This window comes from Phalangium opilio, unplaced genomic scaffold, assembly GCF_054372755.1.
Source record: "Phalangium opilio isolate 3A_F unplaced genomic scaffold, DU_Popi_V2 ptg000011l_1, whole genome shotgun sequence".
Classification (NCBI taxonomy): Eukaryota; Metazoa; Arthropoda; class Arachnida; order Opiliones; family Phalangiidae; genus Phalangium; species Phalangium opilio.
This window is the reverse complement of record NW_028324147.1, coordinates 3,730,467-3,746,819: the sequence shown is the minus strand read 5'-3', so window position 1 is coordinate 3,746,819 and position 16,353 is coordinate 3,730,467. Positions and strand designations below refer to the sequence as shown.

General features: G+C 37.6%; 1 protein-coding gene across 2 annotated transcripts in view; it reads left to right on the top strand.

Annotated features, from left to right (window-relative positions):
- The window catches only part of LOC149709904 (uncharacterized), a 380,702-nt gene that overhangs the window by 48,378 nt on the left and 315,971 nt on the right, over positions 1-16,353 (top strand). For both annotated transcript variants that reach the window (XM_089858152.1, XM_089858151.1), the window contains exon 3: positions 6,906-7,070. In XM_089858152.1, the coding sequence (XP_089714278.1) occupies positions 6,906-7,070 (165 nt within the window). The remainder of the gene's footprint in view (positions 1-6,905; positions 7,071-16,353) is intronic.

The window sequence follows — 16,353 nt, the reverse complement described above, 5'->3', positions numbered from 1 at the left end:
TATCTTCGTGTCAGTGGATAATCAGGTGTCTGACGAATGTCTCCCTAATTCCCAGAGCTCCTCGCGCTCGCGCCCACCCTGTACTATCTATAGCTCCGATGCTGCAGCGTGACCCCAATCAGAAAGGTCAACCAACGCTAGAACTCATTTCCTTTTTTTTTCTTGTGGTTAGCTCAAGCTAAAAGTTGCGAGATCGACAAGCGGCCTCCTTCAATCTTGACCACTGACCCTATAAGGTCTTATAGCCACATGCCTCAAGAGGGTATGCGTGGGTACGTTCGCATTGAGGCTTTATCGCGTTACAATCAACGAAATTTAACCTCTGACATTTATTGTACACGCATAATTGTACTTTAATGACGGTGATAGTCCAGTTTAGTAGTGTTTTTATTGCATAAACTAGATCTATTTTGGTCTAATAAAACATATGGCACGATTACAACCAATTTTGACCTCTGACCTTCATAATACAAGCGTAATTGCCGTTTACATGCAATGATGGACAGTTATGTTTTGTAAAACCTTAACGATGTGAACTAGAACTATACACATGAAAAATATCTCATTCAACCAATTTTGACCTCTGACATAATTGCCGTTTAAAAGACAATAATTAATGGTCAAGTTTCGCTTAATCTTTATGGTGTAAACTGGACCTATTTTGGTCTAATACGTCCTTAGGCACGAAAACCGCTATCCGTAATACGTTGTGTGTGTTTTGTATGAATCTCTCGCTATCACTCGGAGGTGGTTTCTGGATGGGGGTGTTCCCCCTCCCCGAGGGGCTTCCTCACAAGCAACGCCACCACATTTTCCCGCCAGCCAACTCGATGCCCGGGGTCCCCGGCCGGGAATGACCGCAAACCATACATACATGCAGACGTTTCTTCTTGACTAGGATAGCGCCTGTAGAAAATCTCCTTGCAGTGCAATGCACCGCGAAACCCTCCTAGTCCCTTGATAACGTCATTTCCTTTACTCTTTACATCGAGGTCCTCGTGTATTACCGGAAAGAGAACCTCCAAATTAAAGGGAGACACCCCCCCCCATCCACCCACACACCCACCTTCCTTTTGACCCCGCGTCTCGACGTAGGAGTTCAATTTCTTTTGTTTAAACCAGGAATACATACAGATAATTGGAATCATTGTGGACCCTTATATCTGCCATGTTAATTTTTATGCGGGGTTTGTGGGTATACCGGGCTTCCCACAAAGTCCGCCTAGATACATTGAGTGAAAATGGCTGTACACAATAATTCCAATTAGCTTTATGCATTTCTGTTTAATCTTATTGTCGATTCGTGTGGGTTTTGTTCAGGTACTCAGTTCTCCATTAATAAGAATTAAGCTACGTCTTAAGCGGTTCATTGTTTATTGACTCTTTGTTTGTTCCCTAATATGAGTTAATTAACAGATTTAGCGTGAACATACTCGTGACAGTCTGGTGGTCTAACCATGACCGGGTTGGTTGGTTAAGTTTTGGAGGAACTGTAAGGTTAGGTTACCCGATACTTTTTACTCAATTTTCATCGACTTTTTTGTATACTTTTGTTGAAGGAAACGTGGATCGTTGATTTTGTTTGTAAAGCCTGCCACTTTAGGTAATTTTTTTATTTTATGTTTAGAAGGTTGCTTGTTTTAAAGGGAATATAAAACGATTCGTTTCCATGATGTGGCTTATGAACGATTGAACGTTAAAATATTTGAGTGATTTTGTTTGTGAATATGGGAGACAGCTTGAAAGTTGTTTATATTCCCTTTAAGATGCAGGGTAATAATGTGTAAAACAAAGTCCATCTGAATAGTTCAGAGGAGTTTTATGTTAATCGTGTATTTTAGAAATACATAATAAAAGTTGCAGCATGGAATACAGACTTAATTTTAAATTTAAATTTAAAACAGCTTTATAGGCACTTTATATTATAAAATAACGTAATGACCACTGGTTTAAATACGAAACATCTTAGATATTATCTTAATAAAGGGCCCCATGTATATATATGTACAATCTTGCGGTAAAAACCCTAACCATTTCATAATTCTTAAGACATACTGCTGTATGTTCATACTTATTCTATACGGTGGGATTAAGTTAAGCGCTAAAATTTGTGGGAAAACGCCCCATAATTTTATCAAGAGCTTAATCTTCCAAACCAGAGATTTTTCAAGTTGAAAAACCATAGTATAGAAATAGAGGCCCGCGCCTCTCTGCTTCTAATTCATTCGCCGGATGACCTTTAGAGGTCATCTTCTTAAGACTGGTGACTAGAAAACCATGGTACTAACACCATCCGAGTAACAGTCGCCGGATAAGCTCGAGGGGATAACCACTAACTTATTGTAACGTGTTATTTGAAGGGATAGTGGGAAGTAAATCGATAGCTAAATTTTGGATTTAAACATTTATTTGTCGAATTGAATTGATTTGTTTTGTGAAGTATCTATTACTGTTTAAATAATATTCGGTTGCCCCCAATTATCATAACCTTAGGCTTAGCGTGAGCTTGGTCATTTGGTTTCAGGAGTGAATAGCTCCTTGTGGTGAATCGATCAAAGGGTGGGGTTCTTCTGGTGTATAGTCGAATGATTGGCTTCAATGTTCTCTCTCTTCTCTCTCTCCCCCGGAAAGAGTGATTAATGCGAGCTTCGCTTGTTCGGACGGGGAATGGCAAAACAGTCTTTACTGCTAAGCCTTGGCTACCCAAATGCTTAGGGCAAGCTAGCTTCCTTCTTTCTCCGCAGTCTGCGGGACTTCGATTGTTGAATTGAATTTGACGGACACGGAATCGGACACATTTCGACGCTTTTAAAAGTGAATCTTTTCCTGAGATAGGATGGGGAAGGGCAAGGGGACTGTATCATTTTAACTTTTTGAACTTTTAATGGAATGGAATGGAATGGGAGAGAGAGAAAGTAAAGAGAAACCATATATTTATATCGCTTCATACGAAAGAAATTTTTAAGAATATTTCTAAGGTTTTCTTTCTGCTATAGCAACATAAAACTGCTTGTTTTTGAAAACCATACTTAAAAGTGATATTTTAGTAAAGTTACTTGTGTTTAAATTTAAAATATGTATTTACTTGCCTGTACACCTGCAAAACTATAACCTTTTTAAATAATTATGGTTTCAAAATTATTGTAATCAGTATTTTAAGAAATGATAGGTGACGCGTAGCTGCAAGTACAACTATAACTGTTTACTAATGCATTAATGCCAAAAAAATATGTACATATATGCACTGAAAATTTCAGTAAACGAAGAAATAATGTGTTTAAATGATAGTAATCAATATTTTAATATAATGATAGGTGATAGCTCCATGGAAAATTGTTTACTAAGCAAAAAACGGGCTTTGGAAAGTCAATAATGTTCAAACAGTCCACGAACGTTCCCTAAATTCCATGGAAGCAAATCACCGACTCTGCCCCGCGCGGGTTGCGTGCTATCATAAGTTTATAAGATATGTTCCTTCTATAAGTATGACACTACCTAACTATACTTCGTAATGCTACTCAAGAGACTTACAGCTCGAGCTAGTTCGAGCGAGAACGACAAGCGAAGTCCTACATTCGGTGGTTAATTTTGCAGTACCAAGTTCCATCTAGGTCCTATTTAGTCTGCATTACTAAGCCCAAATTTGACAGCAGCGCCTCAACAGGCCTCCCTCGTTTTACCTCGAATCTATGACCTACCTCACTCACTTCATGATAAGCTCCAGTTTGTATAACCAGTGACAAACTTATGGTAAGAACATATCTTTATGGTGGTACAAAGGCTTAGGGTGGATGATGCGTTTTAGTCTTTATATTGAACTTTTGAGGCTTCTGTAGTTATTTCTTTTTTGGTGGGTTTCTGGAAATTCGTTTCGTGCTCGACTAGCCGGCTAGCTCCGACGGGGACGTCAACCGAAAGTTTCGACGGTAACTTAATGTTTTTGGTCACCGATTTGACAAGTTCAGCTCGACGACCATGGATGGCACGAACCACCAACCCTAGCTCTTTCTTTCTTTCTTTCTTTCTTACTTCTTCTCGCGCGCCAACTTGACGTATATCGTTTGCGCTTTTTTGTCTTTTTTTCCCGCCAAAAATTTCTCTTCTACTCTTTTCTCCGAATGAATCTTTTTCTTTTTCATTCCTCTCGGCTATAAGGCTAGTCTGGAAGCCATGAACATTTTTACTTGACCCTATTTCTAGGATGAACTATGACTTTTAACCTTTCCTTCATTGCAATGTCGCGTGAAGAATGAAGCCTATTTTTATAATGGAAGCTAAAGATGTTAAAAAATGCATCTCGAAAATAGAGGGCATGCTAGGTTTTGAATTAATTTGAAAATAATTGGTATGAATTTTAAATCATGCAGGGAGCCCAGCGGTCCTATAAAATCCTATATTTTTGAACCTGTCCTATATTATCCTCTAATTTCACGAAAGGTCCTATAATATCCTATATTTTTGTCATAAAATTGCATTTTAATATCGTTTCTCTACGTCAAATTGATAAGAAACGCGTTTAAAACGACAATTTTAACGCGTTACTTTACGAGGAGCTAAATTTTAAATTACAACGTTTTTGAATTCAGCCTTTACGCTTACTAAAAAGCCCGCCAAAATACCATATCTCCATGGCGACTTTCGTCTCTTTCGCTCTAAGAGCAGGGCCGGAAATAAGAAAAATTTCTTATGGGACAAGTGTCCAGTGACCCCCTGTTTGAATGAGAAATTTATAGGACATTGTCCACTGAGTTTGCAAAAATAGTGTCGCTTCTCCATAGCCAAGCTATCAAAAATTCGGAAAATTTATTGGTCAAACTGTCCAGTGACCCCCATAGTTTTTAAAAAATTATTGGACATTTTAAAATTTTATAGGACAATTTCCAGTGTCCTGTGCTTATTTCCGGCCCTGTCTAAGAGCGCGATACAAAAAAATTCAACTACATATTTTTTCCCTCCCCCTCCTCTATCGCCCCCCCCCCTTCCTCTCGAACCTTCGGAGCGGTCCCTCTCGTGTCCGGACAGAAAACAGCGCTTTCCTTTGTTAGTTTGATTGGCGCGAGATAATCGGTTACGTTAATTTTTAAGTCGGATTTAAATCTCTAAAATTAGGCCAAAATGAATGAATTTTTTGATCAAAACTGTGCCAAGATCGAGGAACCTAGGATTCAAATCATTTTGTGATGAAATATTTCCTGTAAGTTCGTCTTTTTGGCACGTTTTTATTTGTGAAGTCCCGTTAGGGTTAATGAGGTGGGGGTTAGGGTTACCTCCAGCTTGACTCGGTGCCGGGAATAATCCGCCGAAGATGTTGTATTCGTTCTGGGTCGCGTCCCGTAGGTGCGGACAATGGGTGGTACGTGAGGGGAGGGGGATCCCAATAAAATTCAAAATGGCAGTTATTTTTCCCCTTTTATTCATTCAATTTAAGGCCTATTAAAATTGATCTATTCTTTGAGAGGGCTTGTTATAGGATAATTTTAAGAAGAATTTAATACCAAAATGGAAGAGACGAAAGCGGGACTACTTGTTCCACGAAGCTTTTGTATTTTTCGGGTTGGATCTAGAGAAGTGAGCCGCGAGAAATAAGAAGCGCGCAATTGTACGCTCGGATTCCCCTGTAAAACAAGAGAGCTTTCCTATATCCGAGGAAGAGAGAATTACCGGGTCTGATCCATGACCATATCCCGAGAAATAGCAAACATAAAAGTGGGGGGTTATATGGTTAAAGCGAGAACCGTATAGTAGTAAATGCCTACATGTATGTATACCAAGTCCAACTCCGGTATACCATCACCATCTTGAACTGCTTTACGAGAGATAGAGATAACATTACGTATCACTCCACCCTAGTTTCACATCCCATTGCCAACTAAAACTGAGGAAAGAAGGGAGTTTTCCCGAAAAAATAGTGCCTTTTTTTTGGGCAGAAAAGTGTTGTGCCAATGATCCCGAGTTTCGTTCATAAATCTCAAACCGTAACTGCAGACTGAGATTTCCATTAACGTAGCCCTTATTCCCAAAAAACTAAAAATCGTCTGCTTTTCCCGCCTATACTTATCTTTGACAGTATTTAAGTTATAGCGATGTCATATCAACGTCGCAATTTCAACTGTCAAATAATAGTTGATATGTACGGAATTTTAACATTTTTTATCGAAACATGCACAATATTTTTAAGATATTTAGAGAGTTTTAAGAACGTTTTGCACTGTAATAGACACCACTAGAAGGTCAGGCTACTTTTAATGGCGGGCAAAGTGTAGTATGGTACTGAGTACCCTCACCTCCTTGTGTAAATAGTGTGAATCCTCCTAGTCTGAAAACTAGCTATGGGAAAGCATTGGTTTCGATATCAGGGATAGATTTAATTTTAGAAGTAGGAATGGAGAATTAACGGTTAGTATTTACTTCAGTCCGACTCATAGACCACCCAGTGTAGAGCCCCTCCCTCTAACACGTAACGAAAAGTTTAAATTATCTTATTGGCTCACTTAAACTACGGTTTGATGACGTTGCTGACGGGGACGGCGAAAAATACGGAGGTAATTCCTTTTTACCTCTGTCGCTATGACCCCCGCTTCTTCTTTCATACCCTCCCTCCGTCCCGTGGAAGGGGGGTCCGGGACTCTGACGGACGCGCGCCCAGATTAGTCTTCTGTTCTCCATTCGTACTTCTAAAATTAAATCTATCCCTGGCGGCCATATTTAGTTTCACTTATATACGCAATTCCAATTTAATCAGGCAAAAATAAAAAATCTAAACTAGTTCTAGTTCTAGTTATATTTTCTTTATTATTTAGTTTAGTCTTTTATATTTATGATATATTGTTTGATATCCAACAAAAGGAAACTACGACGACAATCTAACATGATATATTTCTTTTTCTCTCTCTTCTCATTCGCAGAGTCGAGTTTGCTTGTCTTTCGAACGCCAGTTTGTGCCATTGTTGTACGGGATGGAATTCCTCCGCCGGTCATTCCAGCGCTGACCGGAACAATATCCCGCTGCTGCTTCGAAGGCTTCTTCTTCTTCATCGAGACAACAGCAACGAAGGAGACCCCTATTTCGGGTGAGTACTCTTTAATGGAATAAGAATAACGAATGATTATAGAAAAAGGGCTCAGCGCGACAAGGGGGCACTGCCATGCAGCCACACTTCTATTGGGTAATATAGACGCTCCGGAGCGCCAAACTCCTTCCCCTTAACGAAAGAAATCCAATTTACTAAAATGCCAAAGCTAGACCCTATAGGGTTAAAGATGGATGTCCATTATTTGAAATAAGCATAAGTAACGCGAGCTTACACGTAATTATTAAGCCTATATTTCGTCTCGTAATTCGTGAATAGAAAAGCGCTAACAAGGGAAGACTTGGAAGTGTCAGAGACATTGTGTAAGATCAAAAAACACCGATGGAAATTTCAAGGGAAAAATCGTACTTGGTTTTGCAAAATATGGGGAAAAATCGTATTTGGTTTTGCAAAATATGGGGAAAAATCTTATTTGGTTTTGCAAAATATGGGGATAAATGGTGTTGAATTTTGCAGAATATGGGGATAAATGGTGTCGAATTTTGCAAAATATGGGGAAAAATCGTGTTGAATTTTGCAGAATATGGGGATAAATGGTGTTGAATTTTGCAAAATATGGGGATAAATTGTGTTGAATTTTGCAAAATATGGGGATAAATTGTGTTGAATTTTGCAAAATATGGGGATAAATCGTATTTGATTTTGCAAAATATGGGGATAAATCGTATTTGATTTTGCAAAATATGGGGATAAATCGTATTTGATTTTGCAAAATATGGGGATAAATCGTATTTGATTTTGCAAAATATGGGGATAAATCGTATTTGATTATGCAAAATACGGGGATAAATCGTATTTGATTATGCAAAATATGGGGATAAATCGTATTTGATTATGCAAAATATGGGGATAAATCGTATTTGATTATGCAAAATATGGGGATAAATCGTATTTGATTATGCAAAATATGGGGATAAATCGTATTTGATCATGCAAAATATGGGGATAAATCGTATTTGATTATGCAAAATATGGGGATAAATCGTATTTGATTATGCAAAATATGGGGATAAATCGTATTTGATCATGCAAAATATGGGGATAAATCGTATTTGATTATGCAAAATATGGGGATAAATCGTATTTTAATTTTGGAAAATATGGGAAAAATCGTATTTTAATTTTGGAAAATATGGGGTAAAACATACTTTCTATTGCGCCATCAAAAGATTTCTACGAATCCTTAAAGACATAAATATCTAAGGAGAGCACTCGCTGAATATTTTACTTCGGGTCACGCACTTCTAGTTAGTCTTGTCTATATAGCGTAGCAGCAAAATGGGAAGAAATAGTAGGAAAAAGACGAAAAGTGTATAGATCCGTCTCTGGTTAAAAGTTCAACGTTTCGAAAGGGTTGATGGGAGTCCTGGTTGGTTGGTACGCCATGCCGCCATCAGTCTCGGTAGTGGTGGTCTGTTGGATAAAAAACAGCCAAAAAGGAGAAAAACAATCATTAATTTACTACTTACACAATACATGTAGTATAAGAACGAACGAAGAGAGCCTTTTCGTTCAATTGGCCTATTTATCAATCGTCTGTGTAAAAATGGCGGGCGCCTATTGGACTAGAAGTCTAAAAGGCTTAGCTCCAGAAATATTTTTTGAACTGAAACCCGGGCCATACGCGTTAAATTCAATTTCATTTTTATTTCTTCTTATTTTCTGTCTTTGAGAAGCAACTGTATTTTTTTATTTTATTTTTCGTATAAATTGTTATAACAAAGGGATTAGATAAGCCGGACTTTTCTTGAAATGTTTTGTTTGTCGGGGGTACGTGGACAGGGGTCATTGACTCGATTTGTGGACGGCGGTTTGTGGTTTAGAATGGGAAGCAATGGGTAAACAAAGTATAATACTTCTTTCTATAACAACAATTGTTGTTAGGAAAACATTTAGCTTGAATTGAAATATGTAAGGATGATTAAACGTGGAGTGGAAATAGTAAAAATAGACCACATCGTGAATATTGATTTATAGATGGCGGTACAGTGCTAGCTAACGAATTCCCGTTTCGTGACGTACTAGCGAATTTTAACAAGCTGGTTGGATCCCTGTTTATGATTGGAAATTCAAATATGGTGAAACCAAGGACTGATTGATAATGAACGTCCAGCTCAAACCGCTTAACCTAGACGGCTGAAATTTTGCAGGGACGTTACTCTTAAGTAGTAGGTACCCATAATGAAAGATTCTTAAAATCCTCCGCCATCTTGAAAAATGGCGGCCATAAATGTAAAAAAACCTTTATGGAAAACGTCCGTGCCTTTCAACAGATTTCTTAAGTTAAATATTTAGTACATATCACTGGTTCACCATATCCTTTAGATGGGCTTTATGGTTAGCTTTGGGGGTTAAATTTCCCGCCTCATCTTTTAAAATGGCGGCTCGAAATTAAATGTCCCCTTTAGCGCTGACAGGCAACGCCGGGCCCGGGCGAGAGGGTAGACACTTGAGAACTCAGGTGTACAATATGTCTTGAACTCAATGTACTGTCAAAGCTGAATTGTGAGTTGTGAACTTAAGGCTTTGAACTCAATGCACCGACAAAGCTGAACTCTTTTGAACTCAGGTGTACGCAGAGATTCAAAGCGTCTACCGGGTCCAACCCGTCGACGCCGGGTACCTTCACTGCTAGTTTAATATAAAAATATATTGTTTGAAAGCGAGTGGACAGTGGGTATATACCGAAAATCGGTTCTCGTTGGTCGCCTCTGAAGAAAGAAAGAAATGAAAAGATTCTCCAAAACTTCTTGATTCCATTCCTTGACTCCGCGGGTATCTTTTTTCATTCTTTTTTTTAATCGGATGGCAATTTTGGCTTTGGGAATTAAGGAGAAAAAAGAAGCTAGCTTTTTCTCGCGGTTACGCTTGAAAAGAAATCTTTCTCATTAATAAGGTGAAGCCGCTAGAGCTGTCTTGTCTTTTGGTTTATTTTTAGAAGCAGGGTATGTAACCCTCGTTCATCTATGTATTGCCGTATCGTTTTAACAACGCCATTCCTTGTTTGAATTAGTCAAGGAATTAAGGATTTCACGCTTTTCTTCACTCTTAACAAGTTTCTTAAACGTTTCCGAGTTGGTTTTCTGGAGATCGCGGATGATGATGAGCAGGGGAGAAATTGCCTCGCAGCTATATAGACGCTCCCTGCATGGTGTAGTGGCACCCTCCATCTTCAAGTAGGATATGTAGAATACAGTCGTATTCAAGGAGATGCTATTACTATTATTAGCCAATTAGTGATTAAAAGGATTGACTTCGTAGTACGTGGATATCCTGAATGGTAAAATGTCTGGGCTGACATTTCGGTCATTATTTAATCAACCAGCTGACTTTAATCCACTGTGACTCCCCAAGTAAAGTGAAAAACCATAATTGAGTGAGTGGCCAAGCTTCCGGGCGACAAAGTTTGAGGGAATACCATACGACACATGTCGGTAATCTTACTTACTGGTGCCGACTGGCCCGTGTTCGCCTTCCAAGTAAACTTCAATACTTTCTTTCCCTTGATTGTTCAAATATTCAACTCGGGTTATTTCTTCGCTCAAGGCCTAGTAGCCGCTGTACAGGGTGTTTCTGATAAGTCTGCATGCGTAAAATAAGGTAATGGGATGTTCTTTGGGAAATCAATTTTGAGTTGAAAATGTAACTTCTATCTCCATTTTGTTTACCACAGGGGACACTGTTTCAAATCGAGTTAAAATTGTACATAGTAGTTTACGGATGACCCCTTAAATTTAATTAAGAAACTGATTAAGACATTGATTTCTAATTTAATTAAGTGGTCATCCCTAAAACACCCAATCAAATCATAATTCGATTTGAAACAGTGTCACCTTGTGACAAACAAAATGGAATGGATAGAAGTTACAATTTCGACTATAAAATTGATTTCCCAAAGGACATACATCCCCTTACCTTAATTTATGTCAGAATTATCAGAAACACCCTGTATATACACACACAGCAAAAAACACCTCAAAGTGACCTTGTAAAGGTCTTCTTTTACTTTATTTAATAACCCTTTTTTTGTTTTTCATTCACTATATCTCTGACAGTTTTTTATTTTATTACCAAATGAGTTCCGAACAAGAACTCTCGCTCGTGTCACGGTTGACCGAATAATGAAATAATGTTCTACGGGGATTTTCCCAATCAAATTAAAAAAAATTCTCTTCGGTTTTTTATATTTTATATTTTAATTAATTACTTAGCCTCATCTCATTTTAAAATTTATTCGGCTTTCTACGTGTACTACTGACTGTACGTGTATATATATCCAATTGTGGTCCATCTTAAATTGCGTTTCGTTACGGAGGACCGTAGGTTGGTGAACTTAATTTAGAACCAGGATGTTCGTGCAACCAACCTGCTTATAAAAAAAAATAATAATTTGAAAAAAAAAATCTGATTAGGAAAAAATGTTTTTGACACCCTATTATTATATTAGTACGTTTATAAATACCGGATAAGGAATTTTCTTTGAATTCAATCGTCCCCTCAAAAAAATCTACAAAACAATGAAGTTCAAAATTAATTTTTTATTTTATATTTTTGTTATGGAGAAATATCGTTAGAAGTACATATTTTAAAGTGAATGTTCTTATTGCAACACAGTGGAACGTATTTCTTTATAGTTAGTTTATTTGACTTTTGGTCTGAAATTTTACTTTAAAACAATAGTCAGAGACTCGCTTTATCAACAGGGTTGCCAGTTTCTCTGGGAAACCATTTCTTAAGTTCAAGGGATAACAAAATGACAGGGAAACCATTTCTTAAGTTCAAGGGAAACTTGACTCAGGATAGGGAATTTTAAGTAATTCGAAAATCAGGAAATTTGGGTGCGATAAAAATGTCTTTGGAAGTGACACGTCACACGGTGACGTCCTAAGTTTTGTTAGTAAGTTAGTAAACAAAATATTCTTAACTGTCCTACAGTTTCATTCCAGCGCACCATATCCGATTTGAGTTTGAACGCAATTGCCTTGATTTATTATAACTTATAAACTTCTGACGCTTCGAAACCTTTTATCACAGAACTCCGTCTGATCCAGATAGTCCATTGTTTAAATATAGAATTTCCAGTTCGATATATTTTCGGTGAACCCCTTTACTTTTCAAAGAGACACGCCGACTGTTAGTCTTCAAATAAACAACAACTCCATGCAATGACTAATGGCATTAGACCATCTTAGACCGGTATTACCTTCAATAAAGTATTTTATTAGGTGCCATCATTCTGTATTTCTTAGCGTGGGCACCCAATTATTATAGCAAACGTTTCGGTGCGTTTTTTCTTTAAACTTTAGCGAGCTCGAGGTGTCTTCACGGCAACGCCCCACCTGTTTATTTCCAATTTAGGGCTAGGTGGTGGATTTTTACTACGCTACGGTTTGTTAAGAGAGGCTGTTTAACTTGACCCCTAAGGAACTATCTTCAAATATCTTCAAAATGACACCACTGGGTATACATTGCGAGTTTATTTGCCCAAAGAAAAAACGGTGCAACGCCCTGCCAATTTTGGTTACTTTTGGTGGGGATATAATAGAAAATTGACTGATTTTAATTGTTCTAATTATTTAAATTGGTATTTAAAGGGTTTAAAGATCGCCTAATTATCTATTGAAAAGTAGGTATGGTTTAGGCGCTAGTAATATTTATTGAAGCTTTGTTTGATTTTAATTAGTTTTAATTATTTAATTGGGTATTTAAAGGGTTTAAACTTAAAGATAGCGTAATTATCTATTGAAAATTATGGTTAAGGTTTTGAATTTTATAAAATTTAGCAAGCTTTACTATATAAGTCTTGGAGTTGTTTAATTATTTTTGATAGAATTATCAAATTCAATGTTTTTTAGTGTTTAAATTTGATTTTATGTAGTTAATTAAGACTTAGTGGCCCATAAATAGCAAATTATTTTTGGATTCCAGCACAGTAAACCACACCCAAAAACAAGGATACGCTTCACCAGAATTTGGGAGTCATATCTAAATTGTTAAGCTGAAAAAAATAGCAGCCTTTGAGGGGTTTTTCAAACCATAATCGCCCATTGGCCAAAATAGGCGGGTTAAGCATGGCATTTACACCATTGAAATTAGGCTTAACTGTAGTATTATTCAAGTTTTTCGGAGTTAAAACATGTAGAAATTAAAGTGCATAACCTTGAGAGTGCTTAATACAAATTTCTTAAACGTTCTATTGACGACTCTAATCTCGTACAAAAAAGAGAGCTCTAGATAAAATGGGCCTAATCGCTAAGGGAACAACTTTTCACGTAAAAGGCAAATTTGGATTGAAACTGACTTAAAAGTTAGCTGCTTCTAACGTTCCAACCTCTTATCTTCGCCCTGGTCCTGATTCCTCTTTCTCCTCTTCATCCCCCATCCCCATCTTAGGAAGCTTTTTATAGAAAAGCCGCATGCATGCACGCGTCGCGCTTCGTCTCTTGCCTCTTCCAATCCTCGTGTTCATCTTGAGCCTCTCGACGTTTTTTCCCATCCCTCCTCTTCCATCTTCATCAGGGTTTGTAAGGATTTTGGGATGAATTCCAAGACGAAAGGCAAATATGGGGGGATCTAGACGTTTCTAAACGCGACTTAATTCCGCCTTGGCGTGTATGTGTGTGTAACGATACACTTTTTTAAAATATATTTGTCTTAAACTAAACTAAGAAGAAAAAAAGATTATACTAAAATTATAAGGAATGCGGACTATTTCCACACCTACATCGGAAGTAATTTATTTTAGGGTTTGCTTCCCTCCCCAGTTTCCTCATTTTTAAATTCCGCCTGTATTTCTCTCTACGATACCAAATGTTTCCCAAATTTTTGGAATTTCAACTCGTTAGAAATTTGTAAACCTTCTAATTCTTAGTTTTTCTCTTGAATTGAATCCTCGAAACTTAAAAGTTGGAGATGAGATGCTTAAAATAGATTTTTAAAGTGGTCCTGAGGTGAACTGGCATTTTTAAAGGTGACCTCAGCGCCCCTGTGGTGTTTGCTTCTCTTCTGGAATTAATAGAAAACCTATGGAAGAAATTTAGAACAGCTTATATCCCTTGAATTTTGAAAGTGGGACTGGGACTATGGCGCGCCGCGAATACTTAGGCATCTTATACCTTCTCCCTAGTAAACTAGATATCACTTCTTGATATCATGAATATTGAAAATTAATACCAACAACCCATTTCACTTTAAAGGCTCGTATATACGATTTGAAACTAAAGGCATGAAATAACTAATACGGATTAAAATTAAACTACATGTGCACTCTCTGATCATCTTCACTGGTTCCAAAGGGTTCAACCAACGAATTTCGTAATCCTCAGATGGTCCTTGCTATATCTTGAACGGATGTTTACTTTATAAAATCCCCCCCCCATCACCCTTTCTAGGAACCAACCAATTTTTGTATTTCTTCCTCTTTTTTCTTTTCTTAAGTATTTAAACTAAGATAAATACACAAAATCTTAAAATAAGACCGCTAAGATACAGAGAGACACCCGTATAAGTCCCGACACATAAGCAAAGTGTCCCAGCAGTCTCGTTTAAAGCTCAAGGGATAGATACCCCGATGTATGGATTATTTTTAACCATTATTAATATTGGTATTAGCCAGGGATAAATACCAAAAAACTTAAGCTACAAGACGACGGTATAAAAACGTGTTAGTAGCATGCACTACATCAAAATTATATAAGAACAAGTCGGGAAAACCAAAATATTACCTCTCCGTGTCGAGAAGATTATATAACCTTAAGTATCCAATGAAAACGTCGACCTTTTTGCCCTCATCCTTTCCCGCGCTTTGCGCTTCCGCATTTCATCCTTACTCTCAACATTATCTTCCTCCATTTTACATATAAAAATCAAATACTCACAAAAAGAAGCGGCAAAAACCTGCTGGCTCTTTACAACCACTTAATTTGACTTAATATCCAATTTCCAACAACAATAATATACCGGTAGTTTAATTGACAACCTACTAGCATCGAAATTCTCATTAAGAATGGCTCCCGCGGATAAAAAACGGCAATTTTCAACTAGGTGGGCGTTATCTCATAAGATTTGAAAAATATCATTTGTCTTTTTTACCAATGCCTAACCGTTTGGATTTTTTAAAGCAGTCTTAGCACCAAAAAATATTTTTGAATGAGGATAAAAAAGGTCTGTCCTCTCGTAATTTTTTAAGCTTTTATCATGATTACTCTATACAACAGTAACAAGGAGTATAAACCCATTAGTGGAAGCAGTATTTTTTTCCCAAAACAATCTCGCTTATGTTTATGCAATGAATGAAATATATCACAATGCACGGGCCTTGATAGATATAGGAGGCAATGAAGGAAATATATCGCATGCACGGGCCTTGGTAGATATAGGAGGCAATGATAATCTCTCTCTTTGCACGAGAGGTTTATCTTTAATATTTAAATAAATATAATTATTTTTAATTATTTTAATCTTCAATAATTAACATTAATAATAGTGAAATCGTTTAAAATAAAGTTATACTTATTATCTTCTCAAACTTTGCTAATATTGACGTTTAAAGTGAAGGGTACCCCTCTTCCCGCTTTCTTCAAATTTTGGGGTATATATACGATTCGTTTCCATTATAATAGTAAGGAAAAACCGCAAATGCGAAAACCTTTGGTAGCGATCCTACCTTAGGGAGGCTAGACGTTTCTCGTAACCCTAGCTGATCGCCGCGTATATCCTAAAACCAAACGATGATAATGGAGTAGAAGCCAATGATACAGATTGGTGTCTATGTGGAATAGACGGAAGACCAGTGGATGGTGGTGTTAGAAGGCAGTGTAAGTGCAGACGGGTGTCAATGTGGGATTGACAAAGAACAGAAGATGGTGGTGATTAGAAGCCAGTATGTACAGACTGGTGTCCACGTGGAATGGACGAAGACCAGAAGATGGTGGTGATTAGCAGCCAGTAAGAACAGACTAGTGTCCGTGTGGTGTGGACAAAGACCAGAAGATTGGTGGTGTGAGAACTCAAGTAGAGGAGCCATTTCCGTGACTGTGAAAGCAGTTCGGAAATGGCGAACACGTTTGCTCCGATACGCAAACTGCGAACGCGGTCACGTGGGTGTAACAACGGACAGACAGACACACACACAGACAGACAGACACACAGACAGACACGGCCGTTACAGAACCTCTCCTGGACTACGTCACACGGAGAGGTAAAAAATACCATTATACTTCAAGCAAGCTGCATTAAGAAAAACATTTAAATATAAGTTGTT